This window comes from Mustela nigripes, chromosome 8 (genome assembly GCF_022355385.1).
Source record: "Mustela nigripes isolate SB6536 chromosome 8, MUSNIG.SB6536, whole genome shotgun sequence".
NCBI lineage: Eukaryota > Metazoa > Chordata > Mammalia > Carnivora > Mustelidae > Mustela > Mustela nigripes.
Genome location: NC_081564.1, coordinates 542,056 through 563,788, shown reverse-complemented (window position 1 = coordinate 563,788; position 21,733 = coordinate 542,056). Strand labels below are relative to the sequence as shown.

At 64.5% G+C, this 21,733-nt stretch overlaps 1 protein-coding gene across 9 annotated transcripts in view; it reads left to right on the top strand.

Annotated features, from left to right (window-relative positions):
- Positions 1-21,472, top strand: part of FBRSL1 (fibrosin like 1) — a 78,001-nt gene extending 56,529 nt beyond the window's left edge. The window contains exons 6-21 of one of the 9 annotated variants that reach the window (XR_009405839.1): positions 7,750-7,795; positions 10,297-10,615; positions 10,714-10,934; positions 11,683-11,751; positions 11,919-12,133; positions 12,917-12,967; positions 13,141-13,236; positions 13,799-13,867; positions 14,001-14,030; positions 14,211-14,282; positions 15,338-15,470; positions 17,607-17,744; positions 17,953-18,036; positions 18,256-18,454; positions 19,254-20,448; positions 20,869-21,472. Coding sequence is in view for 7 of the 9 variants with exons in the window: in XM_059408134.1 (XP_059264117.1) it covers positions 7,750-7,795; positions 10,297-10,615; positions 10,714-10,934; positions 11,683-11,751; positions 11,919-12,133; positions 12,917-12,967; positions 13,141-13,236; positions 13,799-13,867; positions 14,001-14,030; positions 14,211-14,282; positions 15,338-15,470; positions 17,607-17,744; positions 17,953-18,036; positions 18,256-18,454; positions 19,254-20,220 (2,709 nt within the window). In the remaining 2 variants the exon portion in view is untranslated. Of the gene's footprint in view, positions 1-7,749; positions 7,796-10,296; positions 10,616-10,713; positions 10,935-11,682; positions 11,844-11,918; positions 12,134-12,916; positions 12,968-13,140; positions 13,237-13,798; positions 13,868-14,000; positions 14,031-14,210; positions 14,283-15,337; positions 15,471-17,606; positions 17,745-17,952; positions 18,037-18,255; positions 18,455-19,253 lie in introns of all 9 variants that reach the window. The other 8 variants (XR_009405838.1, XM_059408135.1, XM_059408139.1 and 5 more) reach the window with 8 other exon arrangements.
- Positions 21,473-21,733: the final 261 nt, after the last annotated feature.

The following is a 21,733-nucleotide window of genomic DNA, read 5'->3' as shown; positions in this document are numbered from 1 at the left end:
GGGCCCCTCTATGCCTCAGCCTCAAGCCCCTGGCGGGCGAGAGTGAGAGCAGGGCCCCGCCTAGGCCCCTGGCCAACCTCCCTCTACAGAGCTCCCGGCTCCTGTCACCACTGCCCCCTGCCACTCCACTGGAACAGCCCCATCTCCTCCGCAGGACAGGCCCACCACCATGCTGCCTGGCTCGTCCCAGCAGCTCCCAGCTAGGCCCACTGTTCCCCACCCCCGACCCCAGCCTTATGGTGGGTCAGACAGAGAGGGTCTTCAAGAGTCTCTCTCTTTCCTGCCTAAACCTGGACCCACTTCTTCTTGCTCAACATAAACACCCAGGCTCCCTCAAGGCCCTGCCAGGTTGCTCCTGCCTCAGGACCTTTGCACTGGCAGTTAGCTGTCCAGGAAAAGCTCTTCCCCAGAGTTCCCCTCACCTTGGTCCTGCCTAGAGGCCCCGGGTTGGAAGGGCTTCCCTGCTGCCGCTCGGAGCAGACGCCACGCCCGTCCCCATTGCTGTTCCCCCCACCCCATTTGCACTTGTCTCGCCTGTTTCCCCGTGTCAGCAGCTCCCACAAGGCCATAAGCACAACCCAGGCCTGCTGATGGGCATTTGTATGTTGACATGCTGAGAGCAGCCTGCTGTGCCCCACGGGCCCTAAGTTCTGCACTCCATCCCCTTGTTGGAGCCCTGGATACAGACATGGGGTGTTCTTGGGGCTGCTGTGGCCACTGCCACAAACCTGGAGGCCGCAGACAACACAGACTGGTTATCTCACAGTCCTGGTTTCCACTGGGTTTCCCTTGAGTCAGGGTGGGGCCAAGCTGTCCCTCCTGGGGCTCTAGGGGAGAATTGGTTCCTTGCCGCTTCCAGCTCCCAAAGACGCCCACATTCCTAGTACCTGGCCCTGTCCGTGTCCAGAGCCAGCAGGGTGGCGTCTTCCCATTTCCTTCCACTGGTAACGACCCTGGGATTACACTGCCCCCTCCCCCAGTCACCTGCCCATCACCAGCTCAGCTGGTTAGCAACCTGAATTCCACTCTGCCATGGTGGGTGACCACTCACAGACTCCTGGGATTGGAGCATGACATCGTTCAGGGCTCTTTGGCTGCTGAACAGGGAACCAGGTTGGGACACCCCACTGCATGGACCCCTTTCCCCTTTGCTGCCCGAGGCCTTGGAGCCAGGGCTGTGTTCGGGAGCTCATAACCCTGTGGGGTGCGGTGTGGCGGGTGAGGGGGCCCGTAGACACTGGCCTGTGAGGCAGACACTCCTCACCAGCCCCTGATTTTCCCCAGTAGGTCTGGCCTCTGCTGCCTTCCCTGAGGAAGAGCATGTCCTGGCTGAGCCCATAGAAACCAGTCATACTGCTGGGGTTCAAATCCGAGCTCTGCCGCAGAGCAGCTGCATGGCCCCGGGTGGGTCACTTCTTGTCTCTGCTTCCGCTTTCTCATCAACAGTGGGGGTGATGGGGTGTCCTCAAAGGACGGAGGCGTGAGGGTCCCACGATTTCAGTTATAGGACATTCTGTGGCAGGAGACAGCAGAACTTGGGGGAACAGTGTTAATTTGCCAGGAAAAGGGAGTATGGAGATTTGAAAAATGATTCGAGCAGGACAAAAGGACTTAAGGCCCCCACCGCGAGTGGCACTGTTAGCCGTTTCTTCTGGACCCTTGGAGATTACTGTGTCCTCTGCAAATGTGTCCGTTCATGCATGGGATCCTGGGGCTGGTCAGCTCGGCTCTCTTGGGATAGCTACGCAGCAGGCTCCCCCAGTGTGGACCCGGCCACTGATTCTCACAGCCTGGAGCAGGTGTTTGCAGCTTCTGACCTGGGCTTCTCAGGACGCCCCCACCAGAGCTCACCTCCTGGTGCCCCCGAGCGTGCGTTCTGCGTGGATTGTCCCACAGCTCGTTTCATGAGCGCACCCCTGTCTGTGCGCTCTGGAATGTGAGAGGCCCAGCGCTGCCGCTGCGCCCGGGGGCTACCGCCGTGCCAGGCTCAGTGTCCGCACGTGCGCGCGTTCGCAAGCGGCGGTGGTTCTCCTGGACCTGCAGTGGGCTTCCTCCCGCCGAGCAGCCTGGAGGCTCCGGCGGCCCGTGCCCGGCAGTAGCCGATTCCGCTTCCAGTGACTGATAGGACCCTTCCCCACCGTGCGTTCCCGTTTCGCAGACGGTGAAACCGAGCCCCGGGAGGGCGGAGCTTCCGCCGTACGGACGTAGCGCTGTCGCGCTTTCCTCGCCGCTCCGTGGCTCAGTTTCCCCCTGTAAACCGGACTCGGGAGCCGTGCGTAGCTTGTTGCGAATCGGAGGGGCTCGGGCCCACAAAGCGCTCAGCACAGCGGGTGCGGCGGCCGCGGGCCTCGCGGCGGACAGGGAACGTCCAGGCTCCGGCCGGCGTGCGGCCCGGCGCGGGCAGATCCGCGCCTCGGGGCTGGATTAGTCGGGCCTGCCCGCGCCCCGCCCCCGCCCCGCCCGCCCGCGCTCTCGCCGCCGCCTGCGCGCCCGCCAGCAGTGCGCCCGCTGCCGCCGCCGCCGCCCTCTCCGGCCCTCGCCGCGCCCGACGGCGCCGGGGGCCCCGCGCACCGCCAGAGCCGCCCACAGCTCTCCAAGCCGGTGCGCCCGGCATGCGCGGCCCCGGCCCGGGCTCCGGCTAGGCAGGGCGCGCGGGGAGAAGGGCCACCTCGACGGCCGGAGGTGGCGGGGGCCCGCGCTCCGCCGCCCGCGTCCATGCCGCCGGGCCCCGGCCCGAGGACGAGCGGCAGTTGCCTGCAGAGCGCGTCAGACCCGGGGCGCCCGCGCGGTGAGTGCGCGCTGGCGGCTCCGGGGAGGGATTCGGGACTTCGGGCGCCGGGGACAAGACAGCAACCGTCCCTTCCAGAGGAGCGGGGCTCAGGAGCGGCCCCCGGCGCTCTGCCCACCCCGTCTCTCCCGGGAGTCAGGCGCGCGGAGACCTCGCGTCTCCGGCTGCGTCCGCGCGGCCCACGTGGCGGCCGGCGGGCGGGGGTGCATCCCTGCGGAGGTCCCGGGCCTTGGGGGGGGCACTGGGGGGCCCGCGGCAGAGGCGGGGCCGGGCGTCGTGGGGGACGCGCGCTTTTGTTTGTGCCCCGGCGGGGGCTCGGCCACCGCGGTTCCCGGCGCCCTCCGCGCTCACCTGCCCGGAGTTGGAGTTCTTTGTCTGGGGCGGGGCGCGGCGGGCGGAGGCTGTGCCGCGTGTCTGAGCCGAGGCTACCCCGCGGGTCGGGTCCTCGAAGACAAAGCGCGCCGTGACCTCCGCCGGCGGCCGGGATTGTGCACCCCAGGGGAGTTAGGGTCGGTCGTGACACACTCCCTACCGGGCGTGCCCTCTCCAGCGAGACCGTGAACCTGCAGCCCTGGCTCCTCCCACCTGTATTTTCGCCTGGAGTGACCCCTTTCTTCCGTTCCCACGCTGGCTCAGTGCCAGGTTTAGAGACGCTGTGGCTGCCTGGGTCACATCCCAGGAGATGGTCTTCGGGAAGTTATTTGCAGAGGTCTGGTGACTGCCCTGGGGCTGCCCACCCGCCTTGGTCAGCAGGCCAGCTCCGGACCCCTCCCCCTGGAAGAGAAGGAGCAGAGGGACTGTACTGGGCGACCTCCAGAAGGAGCGCCTCTTCGCTTGGCCTGGGAAAGGGGCTGGCACGCGGTCGCCGCCTCGCAGCCGCCTGAAGCAGTCTGAGGGTGCCTGCCCCGTCTGTTCAGAACCTTACCAGATGGGCATGGCTGCGCCTGGCCAGATGTCCAGGCCGCTCACTGTGGTCCAGGACCCCTGCAGGGACTCAGATCCCTCAACCTCCCCAAGCAAACTTGAACTTGGGCCCTCTGTGGCACCAGGGGTGGAGGGGACCACATGGACCTGGGAAAGTGCCTTCCCTGCTGCCTTTGCCAGGGGGGCATCCAGGGTGGGAGGTAGTGGTGAAGACACTTCCCCCCACCCCCTCCACTGTTCCCCTTGAATTTCCAAGTGCCTGGGGCGCCACCTCCTGGCCCCTACTCAAGGCCCCGGCTTTGAACTAAACCAGCTCGCTCGGCCTTAGGTGAACTTGCCACCCCCCATCCCCTAGGGTGGGACCAGGAGAAGTTGTGCTGGACAGAACACAGGAATTTTCTCAGTACTGCTCCTCGGGGTTCCTTTCTGATACCACCTTGTTCAGATGGGAATGCCTCTGCCAGAACAGGGGGCTCGAACGTGGTTGGGGCTTGGGGACACCACCCCCCACCTGCTTTCCTTTACCAGCCCAGACCCCTCCTGGATGGTGATGGCAGCTGGGGTTTTGAGCTCGGTTGGTTTGCTCTGCCTAGAGATAAGGAGCCCTCTGGCAGTGGCTCTGAGCTGGGGACCCCCGAGGATGCTCGCGCGTTTAGCGCTATCCCTGTGGTGCAGAGGGCCTGTCAGCGCATCCGATGATGAAGACCTCAGGGGGCTGCCTTGTTAGAGGAGGCTGCAGGGCACACAGCGTCTCTCTTTGGCAGCACCCACGCGCATCCAGCTGAGCAAGAAGAGCCCTTCAGACCAGGCACCAGGGCCCTGGTACGGGGGTGGGGAAGGGGTCAGGGTCAGGAGCCACTTGGGCCTCCTGCAGCCTTGCGGGATGGGGGAAAGACTGCAGCTGGGGGCACTGGGAAGACGCTGGAGCGCTTGAGTCGGGGGGTGACCTGTTCTGATTTGGATTTAAGAGAGACTCTGGGCTTCGTGGGGAATTCATCTGTGAACCCAGGTAATGACCATCGCAACAGAGCTATCAGGGGCCCCGCCATGTGGTCCTGGGGTCATGGTCAGGGTCCAATCCAGGAAGGACTGGGGTCCCCGGACGGCCCTTGGGGGGTTGACCCATGCGCCATCAGGCGTGGGGGTGCAGTGGCCATCGTTACGGGCAGATTCAGGGCTGTGCTGCTGTAGAGCGGACGGGCACGAGCTGTCCTCTTCCTGGTCCTAGGGCATCATTACTTTGCAGACAGAGGGGGGGCCTGGCTGTGTCTGGAACCAGAGGCTGGGCTGCAGCGCCCTCTACCCCTCCGGGGCTGATAGCCCACCCGCCCCCGCCCCTGCAGACCCCTAGCTCGGGCGTGAGGTGGTGGATTCAGGGACTCTGACAAGCACTACTCACCATGTAGGATGTATCGGGAAGAATAAACTGGCAAGGAAACCAACGTGGGAGAGAAGAGGTCACGGCCCTGGCGCCCCTGTGTGGGAGTGCAGCGTGTCCCACCCACTGGTAGTGAATGAGGAGGTGACACAGCCTCCGCGGTCTGGGAGGCCAGGCAGGGAGGGCCCCCCCCCATGCACCCGTGGCCACGCTCCGTCAGGCACGGGGGAGACGCTCCAGGTCCGCCTGGAGCGTCCGCGTCTCAGGCCCGCCATGGTCTTGCTCACCGGTCCGGGCTCCTTCCCCCGCCTCCACCAGTGCTCTGCGCTCACTCAGCGTTAGCAGCCTCCCTTCTACGGTATGGGGCTGTGGTTTGGGGGTTGCGTTACCTCCCTCTTCTTGCCGGTCCCGGCTTTGGGGACATGAGTAGAAAGGACTGGCCCCATTCCGGTGTGACTGCGAAGTAGCCCAGCAACAGGCCTGCATCTCTGGCTCCATTTTTGACATCCTGGGTCGGTCTGACTCGACAGAGGGAGCAGCTTCCCCCGCTCCTGGCCGCCGGCTCCCACCGCACGCCGTTCACTTCCCCACCGATGAGCAGCGTCCAGCCTGGGACACGCACGGCCCGGGTCTGAGCCTGGGTGGGGAGTGCAGCTTGTAACCGACTCCCCTGCCCCGTAACTGCCCCGGTCAGTGAGACGTTCATGTTTCAAGTGTGCGGCCTGAAGCACCGTGACCAACCTGTAGGACAACATCGGCCCTCACGGTCCGAGAACGCTTTCATCGCCCTGGAAAGCTCCCTCGTGTTTTCTTTCGATTTGGTATTTATTGTGGAAGATCCACATAACAGAACTCAGCATCTGGCCCGTCTGCGTGCACGTGAAGAGCCATTAAGCACGTCCGCCCTGCTGTGTGGCTACCACCTCCGGGACTCTCCCCTGGAAACACGACGCCGTCCCTCGCGCCGCCCCGGTGCCCCATCGGAGTCTGTCTCCTCAAATAAGTGGGATTCCCCCAGTGTCTGCCCTTCTTCTGGCCTCGTGCTGCGCACCGCGTCCTCAAGGTCTTTCCAGGTAGCAGCAGTCAGGATTTCTTTCCTCTCTGAGGCCGGGCAGCATGCATTGTCCGTCTGGACCCTTCTGTTCCGCCGATGGACACAGGCCCCTCCCCCTTCCTGGCTGCTGGGAATAGCGCTGCTGGGTCTGCCGGGGCAGATACCGCCTGCAAACTCCGCTTCCAGTCTGGGGGAGCATGTGCCCAGGAGGGGGATTGCTGTTCCACGTATTTCCACACTGAGCCCTGTGTGGACCCCCGGGACCCCTGCCCACGGCGGCTGCACCTCTTACCTTGCGGCCAACGGTGCTCGAGGGCCCTGGCTTCTCTGTGTCCTTGCCGGCGCCTGCTGCTGTCTGGCTTTGGTGGTGGCTGAGTCCTTGCGCTGTTTGCTGCGCGCCTCCTGCCCCACTGCCAGCCACTGGCCACTCTCTCCACCGAGAAGTCCAGCAGCAGGACCTCTGCACACATGAGAGGCAGTGGTCCCAGGGCCAGGGGACATGATGGCTGGAGAACTCATGGTTTCATTTTGGGGTGATGAAAATGTCCTAAGCCTGGCCAAGGTGACAGTTGCTCACAGCTGCAAAGACCCTAAAACCACAGAATCTTACACCTTCGACAGGTGAATTGTGCAGCATATGAGTTCGAGCTCAGGGAAGCTGGGTTTTTTTGTTTGTCAGAGAAAGAGAGAGCATGTGCACAAGCAGGCAGATAGACAGGCAGAGGCAGAGGGAGAAGCAGGCTCCCCACTGAGCAAAGAGCCCGATGTGGGACTCCATCTCAGGACCCTGGGATCCTGACCTGAGCTGAAGGCAGCAGCTTAAGTGACTGAGCCACCCAGGCGTCCCAGGAAGCTGTTTTTTAAAAAGTCAATTAGTGGGGCTCCTGGCTGACTCGGTTGGTGGAGTGTAGGACTATTGATTTGGGGTTGTGAGTTCGAGCCTCACGTTGGATGTAGAGATTACTTAAAAATAAAACCTTGGGGAAAAAATCAACTAGCAAAAAAGACTCTACTCAGGGCAGTTTCAGGGAGCTCCTTCCCATGAGCTGTGGCGGGGTCCTCCATGCGGGGCCACTTCCTCACCCTGACACCCCACCATCTTGTGTGCATGTGGGCGTCTCCCCAGGAGAGAGGCTGGTGAGGGGGAGGGTCCATGAGGAACCACCTAGAGCAGAACGCTCTGCTGTGGACGCTGCACCTCGTCCTAGCCGTGTGATTTGGACCAAACTGGAGGGTGCTTTTCTACCGCCTGTTAGGTCCCAGGCTCTGCTCCATCTTCCAGCACTGGGCCCAGTGGGGTCCTTGGGTTCCTGGGGCTGGTCCTGCCGAGATGCCCCTGAGTGCCCAAGTCCCAGCCCCCCACTGGCAGGGTCACACTGAATAGCCACATCTCTGTTGAGCATCCTCGATTCCAGTTCTGGGTTGAGGGACCTGTGTGCCCACCTGTGTGGCGGCTGTGGGCACAGGAGGACACATTTGCCGGCCGGGCAGCCCTGGCATGCACAAAACCCATCCAGACCTATGTCTGGGGGGCAGGGTAAGAGCCAAGTTCAGCCCTGAGCCCTTCGTCCCCTCTGGTTTCTGACCTTCCTCTCTGTCTTCCAGGCATCTGTGGGCTCCGAGAAGCTTTTTGCCCCAGCAGCCGATAAAGGTAAGCATGTTCCTTGGCCTCACCTCCTGGTCTTTAAGAAAGGATAGGACTCGTTCCAGAAACCATCATGGGAAGGGACAGCAAGCCTTTTGGGGCAAGAGAGTGGGCTCCAGATTGGTCTCAATCATGGGTCGGTTTCTGGATGCAGAGCCTGAGGCAGGAGTTATGTGCTATGATTTTCAGCCCCCCATCAAAAGCTACAAGGAAAGCAGAAGTCAGGGAGCAAGGTCAGCACTCGAGCAGTGGTTCCCAAAGTGGGGTTCTTGCCCCTTCACTGGGACTGGAAGCAAGGCATGGTTCCAGACCCTTCCCAGGCTCATGGGGTCAGGTGCTCTGGGGACAACTGGCAGCTTGTGGTTTGGCACCTGCTACACCCACGGTGTAGGCTGGCTGCCGCGGCCACCACTACGTACATGGCTAATGTTGCCTGCACAGCAGCCCTACCCCCTAGCCAATGGCCCCCACATGGGCGGAGTGGCACAGGGACAGAGTGCCAGAAATCTCTCTTAGCCAGCACTGTTCTAGAGAGCAGCATCCTTCCTGCTGGATGGATGGGTCCCTGGACCCAGCACAGAGAAGGGGCCCTTTTGCTTGGAAGGCTCCATCCAGGTGGGACTGGACGCAACAGGCTTTGCAGCACAGAAACGTGGGGACCACAGTGGCTTGGGAATAGGGCATGGTTTCCCCATGATTCTGGTGGGGAAGCCTCATCCTCAGATTAAAGCCTTTCAGCAAAGCATGCACATGCCCGACAGAATCAGGGTAGGGGAGACCAGACCGGTCCTGGGAGGGAGGCACACTCTGCCGGCACTGACCCAGAGTGGAACACAGAACTAGGGTGTTTTCAACCAATAATCACAAACTGGGCAGCTAAAAATGGACGGACACTTACCCTTAACAGTCCAGAGAACAGAAGTCTGAGCTGAAGGTGTTGGCAAGGCCACACTCCAAACACTCCTGGGGAGGTTCCTTCCTTCTTTTTCCACTCCTGAGTGTCCCTGGACTCAGAGCCATGTCCCTCCTACCTCCCCTGGCCTTTTGTCTTAGAAGGATGCCCATCACTGGGTTTAGGGCCCACCCTGTTTGACTGGTGTCATCTCAAAAGTCTTAGCTTGGTGACATCTGCAAAGACCCTTTTTCCAAATTAGGTGACATTCACAGGGATTGTCACCTAATGATAATCCGGGATTACGGACTGTCAGTTCAGACATGGCTTCTTGGCACAGTTCAGCCCACTGCCCGGTCCACTCACGTGCGCAGGCAGAGCTCAGGAAACCAGTCAGGGCTCTGCAGTGCCCGGGGAGGGTCACAGCAGGGGTGATCCCTGGTAGTGCTCCTGCTTCCCCAGTGAGGGGAGAGGCCGCAGGTGGGCTGGGGCCCTGGCGGAACCCAGCTCTGCGCAGCCCACACCTGCCTTTTTCTGTCCTTGGGGCTGCACGTCCTTCGAGAGGGGCTGGCACAGAGGGAAGAGGCAGGAAGGAGGTGGGAGTGCCAGGCCGGCTCCCCTTGGCGGCTGTGAGCTGGTGGGTGGAGACGGTGCTGTGATCTGTGGGTCCCCGTTCTCATGGTGGGGCGGCGGTCTTCTCCCAAGCTCCGTCCCTGAGCACACAGACGCAGGCTGGTGGCTACAGTGGGAAATGTCACCCTAGAGGAGGCAGAAGAGCCATTTCCTGCCGCCACCTGTTTCTGCCGGGGGAGGAGACATCCCAGAGGTTCAGCGGTGTCCCCTGGGTCTCTCCACCCCGTCCCACAGCCATGCAGCTGCAGGCTTTACGCTCCACTCAGCATGGCAAGTTCCCGCATGCGCCCCGGGAGGAAGTGAAATCCGCCAGCAGCCCAAACAGGGTGACCGCAGTCAGGAACCTGGATTCCCACTCCTGGGAAACTCCAGACAAAGCTTCCTCCGGCGTGGACATGTGCCCGCTGCCTAGACACTGCGTGGACAGGAGGGTTTGGGATATGTCGGTGGGAGGTCAGGGAGCGGGCGCACACAGCTCCAAGGGGACCAGTGTCAGCTGGAGCTGCCTGGACAGTGGGTGTTGGGGGGATCCAATGACGACTTGGATGTTGGCGGGGTGGGGGAGCAGCAGCTTCCTCCCACCACCTCCCCGCGAGGCCAGTCCTCTGGAGAGTCTCCCCCAGGGCATGGGCCCAAAGACGGCTCAGGCCGTGGGTCACCTGCGTGGCTTCAGAAAGAAAGCAGGCCACCAGTGCGCGTGTTGCTCAGTGGCAAGGACGACAGATGAAGGTGTGGCCAAGGCGGGATGCAGTGGCTGGACCGGCCTGTCCACGCAGGCCACGGGTTCGGAGCCGCTGCCCTGCTAGGGCAGAGTCCGCTGCACTTGGCCTCCCTCTCAGAAAGTGGAGTTGCTGCAGGCTCTCTGGACCCCAGCCCTGGCCCCTGTGGACTGGGCGGGGGGGTGGGGGGGCTCAGTCGTGGCCGCGACCTCGCTGCTACTGTCCCGAGTCAGGCCCAGCTCACTCCGGCCCTCTCTCCGCAGGCCCCACGCTGGGCGAGGAGGCTGAGGCCAAGGCCGGGGCGCCGCCCAAAGTCTCGGGCCTGGAGCGCAGCCGCGAGCTGAGCGCCGAGCCGCCCTTCCTGCCCGCCGTGCGCAGCCCCGCGCCCTCCGCCGGCCCCGCGCCAGGCGCCCCGGCCAGTCCGCCGGTCAAGAAGGAAGCCCCCGCCCTGCCCCGCCTCACCCCGCAGCCGCCGCCCGCGCCCCCGCAGCCCCGCGCCCCGCTCCCGACGCACGTGCCTCTGCCCCTGGGCGCCTTCGCGGGCCACGGCCAGGCTGCGCACAACGGCCTGCACAGCCTCAGGTGGGGGGGCGGGGGCGGGGCCTGCGAGCCGCGGGGGCGGGCGGGGGCGGGGCCCTGCGGACGCCCCGCCCCTCGGCGCTGACCCCCGCTCCCCGCAGCAGGAGCAGCAGCGCCAGCAGCAGCGCCAGCCTCGGGCTCGCGAAGCACGCGTCCCTGTCGCCTCTCGGGCCGGGCCCCCACCTGTCTACCTCACACTTGGCGCTCCGCTCGCAGGCCCAGCACCAGCACCACGCGGCGGCCATGTTCGCCGCCCCCCCGACACTGCCCCCGCCCCCGGCGCTGCCGGCCAACAGCCTGGTCCTCCCAGGACACCCTGCCGGTAGGTACTGGCTGGGGCTGGGGTCACTGTCCCTCCACTCTGTGGCCCTCCCCTCTGGGCAGGTGGGAGGGACATGGTCTACCCGGGGAGGGGGTGCGGGCACCAGAGGCAAAGCCTCCCCCACCTGGTCCCAGACCGCAGGGACAGATGGCATCGCGGCCTCAGCCCCCACCCCCCACCCCCCACCGCTGCAGGCTTCGTTTCCCAGGCGGGAGGTCCCACTGCCGGGTGCAGAGGAGGCTCCCTGCCTCCGCCTGGCTTGTGCCCCTGTGTGCTGGCGCACGGGTGCCCTGTATGTGCCCACGGAAACGCAGCCGTGTTCCCTGCTCTTTCTGAGTCCTTGCCAGGCCTCGTCAAGGGGAGGGACCTGGAGCATCTCCGTTGCCCTGCCGACAAAGGCTTCCAGGGCCTGCTGTGACCCTTGCAGCCTCTCCCCCCTAGTGTGTCTGGGACGAGGGCCCCAGGCCCTGTGTGGGGCCTGCGCAGCTGAGTCCTGGAGCAGGGGGTTTCCGGGTGAGCGGCAGCAGCCTGGCTTCTCCCTCCCTGCTTGGTTCTGGCAGGTGTCCCTTCAAGGCCGAGTGTGGGGTCATTGAAGATTTCTCCCAGGGGTCTTGTCTCCAAGTTCTTTGTAAAATCCTGAGCAGCCCAGCGCAGGTGCGGGCAGCCCGGTGCCCTGGGATGGGACCAGGTCGCTGGGCTGGGGGGACAGGGGGCACCGGGGGCTCACGGTGTTCTCTCTTGCCTTTAGATGCCAGCCTGTTGATCTCATTCAGCCAGCCAATCATGTATTGCCAGCCTCATTCGGGGATTCTGATTGGTACTTGGTCACAGGCTCCTCTCTTACCTCCACCCTGGGGCCCGCACCTAGCGAGCGGCCACCACGGCTTGGCCTGCCGAAACCAGTGCCAGGTGACTATCCGCCTCGCCCCGCCCGGAGCCCACGGCCGACGTGCCTCTCCGTCTCTCTCTCTTTTTCTCTTGTAGATCACGAGCTGCTCAGGCAAGAGCTGAACGCGCGTTTTCTGGTCCAGAGCGCTGAGCGGCCCGGCGCCCCCCTGGGCCCGGGGGCTCTGCTGCGGGCGGAGTTCCACCAGCACCAACACACACACCAGCACACACACCAGCACCAACACACATTTGCCCCCTTCCCCGCGGGGCTGCCCCCGACGCCGCTCCTGCCACCCGCCGCACCCCCGCCGGTGCGTAGGCCCCCCATGTGGGCGGGCGGGCGGGCGGGGCACACAGCAGGCACACGCAGACGCTCTCCGCACGCACGCCGGCCAAGGCCGGCCCTTTCTGTCTGGCCCCTCCTTCTGGTCCTTCTGTGGGTCCCGTCATGAGGTTCTCTGTCCTGGGCTTGGGCGGGTGCCCCACGTCTGCTCACGGGTGACATGGCCCTGGGGCCAGTCTTAGCCACACAAGATTTTCAGCATCTCGGTCGGCAGCAGGACAGCAGGTCTGGAGACTGAGACAGGACTGAGGGGGGCGGGAAGCCAGGACTCCCTCCCAGGGGCCCTAGGTGGTGGGCCCCCATCTCTTGAGCCAGCTACCGTGTGAGGTGGAGTCTGTCGCAGGGGCTTTGCTCTGTAAAGGGCCAGGCTGCTGGGGGCCTGGGTACATGTGACCACCTGACCACCGGCCCTGGGCTCCATGCCCCCCGTGATGACAACAGCGTTCCCTCCCAGGCATCAGCCAGGACACTTGGATGGCACAGACGGGCCCCTTTGCACTGCCCGCCGTGGGACCGACCGTTAGAACAGGGAGGGGACCCACCCAGTCTGCGAGCTGGGCCCCAAGGGGCCAGTTCAGGGCATTGGGCCAGTGTCCTCAGGGACCCCAGGGGTCAGCTGGCTGCAGGCCACCAGCCACAGGAAGCAGCTTTCTGGGCCTCCGCCTGGCCCAGCAGGGGTGCAGGTGCCGGGCCCAGTGGAGGGTGTGGGATGGCTCTGGGAGGCCTCACTCTCCGCTTTTTTCTTTTCCAGTTTGATAAGTACGCACCCAAGCTGGAGAGCCCCTACTTCCGACATTCCAACGTGAGTGTCCCTCTGGGGTCAGGGGGCTAGAGGTCACGGTTAAAGGGTGGGGCCGCACCTGCCCAGAGGCCTCGTCAGGTTCCCTTCTGCGTAGCGCAGGGCCAGGCCCAGCGTCCACACCGGATGCCCTGCGCCCAGCTGCGGCCCTGGAACGCGCCGTCTTTCTCTTGCAGTTCTTCCCGTCCTTCTCGTCCGCCGTCCCCGGACTGCCCACCCTGCTCCCACACCCAGGCCCCTTTGGGTCCCTACAGGGTGCTTTTCAGCCCAAGGTACCAGCTGCGCCTGGGGTGGGACGGGGTTCAGGGCACATGGGAGCCCTGCTGTGCAGTTGTGTGTGTTGTGATCCTGGTGTTGGTGCGAGCCAGCCATCCCGGGGGGATGGGGCTGTGCAGCCCCGCGGCCGGAGGGGGCTGGGGGCTCCCACACTCCCTGAGGGGCCTCCGCCGGACCCCCAGCCTAGGCCGTGGCCGGGGTTGGGGGGACACCAGGGAGCAGCAGTAGTCAGGTTTCACGTGTCCTTGTCCCTCAGGGCATGGGGGGCAGAGGGGCAGAGGGCAGGTCTTTGTGGGGTGGTCAGTGTGGGGGCATCCGTGTCGCAGGAGGCCCCAGAGAGGAACGGGCCTCTTCCCCTCATCCTCCCCAGCGCGGGGCTGCCTCAGCCCCGTGACCCGGGCACGTCCTCATCCAGAGCGCCTTCCTGCCGTTGCCGAAGTCCTTGGGCAGAGGGCGTGGGAAGCCAGGCCCCCGCAGGTGGCAGGGTGCAGGCCCCCTGGGGTCCTCTGCCTGGGCCCGGGCTCTGCAGCTCGGTCATATCCTGTTCTCTCCCTTCAGACTTCAAACCCAATCGAGGTAACGGGCCGGGCCAGTGCTGTTCACACCCTCCTCCAGAAAGCCCCTGGGGTAGGTGGCCTCCCTGACCACCCTTCCCTCCCTGGGTCACCCAGCCGGCCCAGTCCCCCTCGTGGAGGGTGGTGGCCGCAGCAGGGCCACCCGCAGAGCCGGGACCTCACCCTTCCCTCTCCATCACTGACAGGTGTCCGACCCCTACCGGACTGCAGTCAGGGTGAGTGTGCGGCACACGCCCGCATGTGTGTGCCTGTGTCCTTGGGAGGGAGGCTCATGGCTGGGGAGGATGGCGAGGGCCTCACGGATGGCCCCAGGGGTGCCCAGGACAGCAGGAACCTGGGGAGGCAGCAGGAAGAGGCCCCCCATGAGGCTGAGTGTGTGGCCCGCCCTGTCACAGAAACCTGGGAGGTGGTGTGCGGTGCACGTGCAGATCGCCTGGCAGATCTACCACCATCAGCAGAAGGTCAAGGTGAGCCCATCCCGCGTCCTGCCGGCTGGCAGGTGTCCCCATGCGCTGCTTGTGTTGGCACAGGGGGCAGGGCTGGGGAGGAGTCCAGAGGGTGGGGGGTTGCCCAGGAGGCTCCCAGGCGGGGGTTTGGGAGGAACTGACCCTGTTTTGTCCCACCAACATCATTTGAGGCGTCCGCATGACCTTTCCTGCAGGCATTTAGAGAGCACCTGTGGTGTGTGTCTGGGAGGGGCAGGTGGCCCAGGTGGGCCCCCAGGCCATAACCCAGACAATACGGGGAAGAGGCAGCCATAGGCACTCTGGGGACACGCTGTGGGCTGGGGATGCCAGGGAAGGGCAGGCAGAGGCAGGAGAGGCCCTTACCCACACCAGAACGGGGGCAGCCTGGGCCTCAGCCCCTAACCCCCAGCCCCAAAGGGTCCTGACCCCTCTGTTGTCATCTCGGGTCACACGCACCTCCGTGCATGGCTTTCAGAAGTCACCACGCCAGCATGTACTATGAGAGGTCCACAGGGTCCTAGGACAAAACACCGTGTGTTTCACCCTGCAAATGTTTGAATGTTCGGCTAAGCCGCGGGGGCGGCCCCCACGCGGGCCGGAGCACCCCACTGCAAGAACAGGGCCCCCAGAGGGTCTGCGCCCCCTTGGCCGCGTATGGTTGTCACAGCGGAACCACAGGCATGTTTGTTTTATGTAATAAACTTAAGTGCTAATGGTGAGGCCAGATTCAGTCACCGGAAGCTTGGAGCATATTCAAAACAACAGTACCTGAATTGGCTTTTTCAGTCCCGTTCTGCAAAATTGTAGCACAGGGAAGCTTTTACCGACAGAAGCGTGGTGTCTGTCTGCACTGAGGCGCTCTAGTGTAGATGCGCGGCTCTCAGGCCACAGGAGGCGCGAGCCGCCTCCTCTGCGCGTCACACGTTGTCCTGACAGCACGTGGCTCTCCTCGGTCGGGACGAGGGTCTGGTTCCGCTGGGGAAGGAGGACGTTGCACGCTGGCGGCCAGTGGCGGGCAGGACGGGCGGGCCCTGGACGTGCTCCGTCCCTCTCAGCAGGTGCAGCTGGACCCCCACAAGCTGGAGGTGGGCGCCAAGCTGGACTTGTCTGGCAGACCCCCAGCCCCTGGCGTGTTCACCGGATTCCACTACCCGCAGGACCTGGCCCGGCCCCTCTTCTCCGGCTCGGGTAAGGCGCCCTATCCAGAGCACAAGGAAGGGGGAGGTCCTGCCTGTTGCCTGGGCTGGGGCTCCGACAGGACAGTTCCAGACGCATCCGCAGGCTTGTTTCTCCCACGATGCTGCTGGGTCAGTCCCCGCCCCCGCCACCTCTGTGCCAGCACGTGTGACACCCCCCACCCTGGGCCCCCACTCCACCCTGGAGCTCCCGCCTCTGCTATCTCCCCGCCCAACCCAAGGTAGGGCAGGAGTCCTCCCCGGGTCTGGCCTGCCCCTCCCCGACTCTAGCCTCCCTCCCGGGACTCCTGGGAAGGGTTTTGGTGCAGCTCCCCAAGAATCCACACGTCTTTCCGGCACCATCTTGCCATGCTGGGGCTCTGGGACCACCGCCAGGTTCAAGGATCACGGGGAGCCTCCTAGGACTCAGCATAGGTTACCCGCAGGGCCAAGATGCATCCCAGGGAACGGACATAGAGTGGGAGAAAGGGAGTCTCGCGGTGGGAGATCGGCAGGAAGCCAGCGCAGGATGGCTGAGGGCCGGCCCGGGGAGGCGCAGGACGCCCCCATTTCCTCGGCAAGGAACCGAGACATCCCGCATCCTGTGCTGTGCTGCTGGGACACTCGCAGACCTGGCACGCAGAGTTCCAGCGGGGAGCGGTCCCGTGGCTCCTCTGTCCGCACACACCCAAACCAGACTCCCAGAAGGAAAGCAGGCGCCCCGCATGAACCGGTGTCTGTGCAAGGGAGTAAGGTCCATGAGACGCTGCTGTGCAAGGAAGCTGAGAGCCTGAGCCCCGAGTTCCCAGCCTCACCCGCAGGTGCTCCCAAGGCCAGCTGCCCAGGCCACAGCGCGAGCAGTGCCCCATCCCTGGAGGGGCCCGCTCCTCCCTCCCCAGCTGTCAGAGAACCAGGGCTCACCTCGGCCCTCCCTGACCGCCCTCCTCCATGTGCACACACGCTCTCCTCCGCCTGCAGCCCCCGTCAACCCGGCCATGCACCCAGTAAGGGTGGGCCCTGGTAGTGGGCTGGGGTGCTGTGTGTGGACCATACCACGCAGGCTGGCCTCCAACAGCGTGACTTGGCCAGTCCCTGGCTTCAGCTGGATGGGGGTGTCCCTCAGAACGCAGAGGTACCCCCATCTGGCTTCAGTCTGTGGAGTCGGCAGGACGTGTTCTCGCTGTGGGGCCCAGGGAGCTGTGGCTTCCTCTGCTGGGCGGAGCCCGGAATCAGGGTGCCATCCACTCACCCGGACCGGGCCCCGCGGACACGGACACAGGTGGCCTGCCCTGCCTGCTGGGCATCTCGCCCCGCGGCAGGGCTCAGGCCTGCTCTGGCGTGGCTGTTTCTCCGCACGTCTGCGCCGCTGCCCTTCCCGATTCCTCCAGCCAGAAGCCTGCCTGCGGGCTCGCTCTTGTGCGCTCTTAAAGCAGCGTGGCCCCCCTGCACTCGCGGGGACACGTTTCCATCAGCGCCAAGCCAGGCTAGTTCTTACTAACGAAGTTTCCGTTTGACGACTTTGGCCTGTGAGTCCTTCGGGAGAGCAGCTGGTTGTGTGCTGGGGAGCCCGCGGAGACGGGAGACCGTGTGGGAGCGGCGGTGGGGCTGGCCACGGAGGCCCGTACAAGCATAAACTGTCCGCTGCAGTGTCCCCCGAGCCGGGGACATGGCGAGATGAACACTCTCCACTGCGGTGTCCCCCAAGCCAGGGACACTGGCGAGATGAGCGTGGCTGGTCACCGGTCTGCACCAGGAATCCTCCCTCTACAGTGGCCGGCGTGTGTGGCTACCGGGCCGGACCCTGACCCCACGGCCCCTGCCCGGGGCCCAACTTGGCCGCCCTAGGGGTGCTGTCGGGCCAGGCTCCAGCCCAGCCAGGGCTGGACTGTGTGCTGACACCTGTGGGCTGTGGCTGGGGGACGCGGCAGGAAGGGACGCGCTCTCTTCAGCAACCCTTCCGTCGCCAAGATCGCCTCTTAGCTTCCAGCTGGAGGTTCTGGGGCCAGTGTCTCTGGCGCAGCCTCAAGGCCTGCCTCTACACCTTGTTCTCTGGGGACCCCGGTGCCTTCACCCCTCCCGCCTCCCCTCGTGAGCTTCCGGCGGGAGATGTAGACAGGCCCCTGAGGAAGCTGGGGTGTCCCCGCTCTAGGAATGGCCCACAAACAGGAGGCCCCAGGTCTACCAGGCTCCTGTCAACCTGCTCTCATAGGTGCTGCCCATCCCACTGCCAACCCGTTTGGACCCTCCGCCCATCCCAGCAGCTTCCTGACCACCGGTCACCTGACAGGTAGGTGCGCTCTCCGGCCTCTGAAGTCTGACGGGGGGAGGATGCAGGTGAGCGGGAAGGGGACCCTGAGAAATAGAACAGCTCTCAGACTATGGAGGGGCACCTGCCTTTCTCTGGGGTCACAGGAGAGGGTCTGGTGTTCAAGTGAAGTCAGGAGGGAGCCCTGGTGGGAGCTGTGAAAAACCCTGAGCCCTGGTTGTCCCCACAGACCCTTTCAGCAGGCCAGGGACCTTCGGGGGCCTGGGGAGCCTGGGCAGCAGCGCCTTCGGAGGCCTGGGGAGCCACACACTGAGTGAGTGACCACCAAGCTTGCTCTCTGCTCTCCCGGCGGCATGCATGGGCTCCCGCTGTGGGTTTGGGCTGCACCCTGACCCTTGGCTGACGGTTACCCTCTGTTACCTCCCTGGGTGCAGGAATGGTGTGCTTCTCCCCAGCAGCCCTGCGGTTCCACGGGGCACCCTCACTCGGGGTGGGGATGCTGTCGTGGCCTCACGTTCCCACTCTTCTCTAGCTCAGGGCAGCGGCATCTTTGCCCCCAAGGAGAGCTCTGCACTGCATGGTCTGCCCAGCCCCCATGAGGCCTGGAACCGACTGCACCGAGCGCCTCCCTCCTTCCCCACACCACCCCCGTGGCCTAAGCCTGTGGACCCTGATCGGGTCTCAGCCCTGACCAGTCACGACCGAGAGCCGGACAAGGGCAGGGAGGAGCGGTGAGTGGCACCGGCCTCAGCTCTGTGTGGAGGTCCCCTTGCCGTACTCGGGGCTGGGCAAGGCCAGTAGAGGGAAGGCCCCATGGAGAACCCCAGGATTGGGGGAGGGGCCACGGAGAGGGCGGATCCAGCCCTGGAGGTGGCGGCAGGAAAGGTCAGCTGGGCTCGGTGACCCCAGCGGGGCCTCTGCAGGGAGCCGCCTGCATCTTCACGGTGGGGTCTGGCTCTGGGAGGGGTACCTGTGGGAGAGTCCCTGGCCAGGAGGACGGGGCTGAGGCTGGCCACCCCCGGGCAGCAGCACCAGGTTGGCGGAGCAGGTGGGAGTCCTGTCGCAGAGTCCGCAGCAGAGCCTGGAACCTGAGGTGGGTCCATTGCGGCTGGCCGATGGGGTGGACAGGAGCCGGAGCCTCCCCGCCTCGCCCCTCCTCCTGTTGGGGATCCCTAGCCAAGGCCCTGGGGGCCATGCCCTCTCCTTGCGCCGGACGCAGGGCAAAAGGCTCAGAGGCACACTGCGGTGGGGCCTCCCCAGCGTGAACTTGTCTCCGTCCTGCCTCAGGGGCTTCGTGGCTTGGGTCTGGGGAGAGCTCTGGGGTCCCGCTGCAAAGCTGGTTTCTGCGTTTATCAAGGGGAGGAAAGACACGGGGTGTCGTGGGCCTGTGTCGACAAGATGCTGAAGGGACCCCCACAAACACCCCAAGGATCTGGAGGTCATAGAGGGGGAGCTTGGTAGCAGCACCCTGTTACACGAAGCTCCTCTTGACCCCGGGCTGAGTGAAGGTGTCTGTCTTGTCACTCCCAGGGACCTCCTGGAGAAGACGCACATGCTGAGCCGGGCCTCGCCCGCAGCCCCTCTGGGCCCCCCAGTCAGCAGCTTCCTGCTCCGTGGCCAGAGTGAACCGGGCCGGCCGGGGGGCCCTGCCGAGCGCGAGGCCGAGCCCCGCGTCAAGGAGAGCCGCTCTCCGGCCAAGGAGGACGGCGCCAAGCTGGCCGCGCGCCCGCCGTCTCCCTACAGCAAAGCGGCCCTGGGCGACAGCCTGCGCCTGGCAGGCCTCCTCGGCCGAGAGCCGGGGAAGCCGCCCGAGGCGCCCGCCGAGCGGCCCCAGGGCGACGTCAAGGTGAAGGAGGAGCGCAGGGAAGACAGTGACGCTCCCGAGCCCCCAGGGGCCGGGCTGCACCCAGCGCCCGAGCGTCCACGCGCGCCCCCTGCGCCCCTGCAGCTCGGGCCCAGCCCGGTGGCCCGCGAGCGCCTGGGCTTCACGTGGGACCCCCTGCGCGACGCCTACCGCGGCCTGGAGCTGCCCCGGCGCGCCCTGCCCGCCTCCGCCCCCGCCCCGGGCCCCGCCCCCCTCTTTGAGCCCCCCGAGCGCCCCTACCGCGACCGCGAGCCCCACGACTACAGCCCGGAGCGCCTGCGGGAGGCGCGCCGCGAGGAGCTGGAGCGCGCCCGGGCCGCACACCTGGGTGCCGCCGCGCACCTGCCCCCGGCCGCCGCGCACCTGGACAGCGCCGCGCTCCTGCCCGCGCTGGGCTCCCTGCACTACCCGCGCCTCGGGCCCGCGGCCGCCGCGCTGCACAACGGGCTCTTGGCGCGGACCCCGCCCGCCACCGCTGCACTGGGCGCGCCGCCGCCGCTGGTGGCCGCGGGCGGGCCCCCCACGCCCCCCGGGCCGCCGCCGCGCAGCAGGACTACGCCGCTGGGGGGCCACGGGCCCGAGGCGCGCGACTATTCCCCATCCCGCAACCCCCAGGAGGTGGAGGCACGGTAGTCCCCGCGGGACCCCGTGCCCGTGTACAGAGACCCTTCCACAAATGCACTGCTGTAAACTTTTCTACGCGGACGTTTCTAGAACCTAAGCACAGCGCCGTCAGCCCTGGGGCGACACTTGCTTAACACCCGAAGTCTGCACAGTCTTTGCTGGGGGTGATCTTTGGTTTTCCGAGCTTGGAATTAGGCTTCTGGAGGAGAATTCAAGTTTGTACATCTTTTCCCACAGGTGAGAAGCGTTTTTAATAGATTTGTATTTTTTTCAATTTTGTGCTCTTTAGACATTTAAAAAGAAACAAAAAAGAAACTTTGCTTTTTTATCTTCAGTTCAGATTTGCAATGTAAAGGCCTCAGATCCCGCTCTAGAACCCCAGGATCTTTTGTCTTATTTATGGAGAAAAAAAAAAAACGGTCATTTTGTCCAGCGCACTGTGAGGCCCCCACTCAGGGCCCGCCTGGCCCTCCCTTGGTACTTGGAACCGAAGTTACAGATATATATTAAAATAATAATAATACTGTACAAAACTCTTTGCCTTATGCAGAAGCATAAGAAGATTTCTTTTTTGGTTTGTTTTTAAAAAAAAAACAAATGAAATATGTAAATAGTCTGTTAATATAAATATATGACGTTATTAAATTCTTAACCTAGGTAGACTTTATAAAAGGCAGTTTCTAGAAATCTCTCTGGCTCTTTGTGTAACCTGGCCACAAGCCCGCTCGCTGTCCTTTGGACGGGCTCAGAAGCTACACTGCTGCAGATCTTCAACTATGCAAGCGCTCCGAGGTGGGGCAGGGCGGCCGGGGGCGTCCCTTCCCGCGGCCCCGGGGGAGCCGGGCCCCGCCCTCCTCGGACCCGCGGCTCTGGCCGCAAGGACAGCTCTGTGCACCCCCGTGCCCGTTGCGTTCTCAGACTCCGTAGCAGTTTTAGGAGTGGAGAGTCTGGAGGTTCGCTGCAAACAGGAGGAGTAGCTTCTGTCCGCTCTCCGTGCGCCCCTCCACCCGTGGAGGCCTCGGCGTGATCTCTTGGTTTCGGTTTTGCTTTCATAACCATCCGAACGTCTCCACGTCCCTGTCCCTCTCTGTTCCTGGCATCGCGCCCATGTCCACTGCGCTCTCGGGCCTCGTTGGTCGGACCGTCTGCGGCCATCTGCTCTGTTCTGTATTTTCGACCCGTGTGTCCCCTGTGGACTCGTGGTTTTAAACACTGAGTTCTCGTGTCAATCAATGAAGATAAATACAGCCTTGATTTTGGATCACAAGGTGGTCGGGTGTTCTGTGTGACGTGACAGTGGGGGGTGCTCTCCGCCCCCGCAGGACTGCCGTGGCGCGGGCTGCAGCTGGGCGGTCGGTACCCGCTCCCCCCGCCCCGCAGAGCACCTTCGCGGGCTTGTCTTCGGACCTGCCGCTCCGCCTGGACCGGCGCCCCAGGGCTGTCCTGCTGCCGGAATGCCCTCGCCCTTAGCCTGCCGCCCCCACCTTGGGCTGCCGTTGGGCGGCCGAGCCTTGTCCTCTCT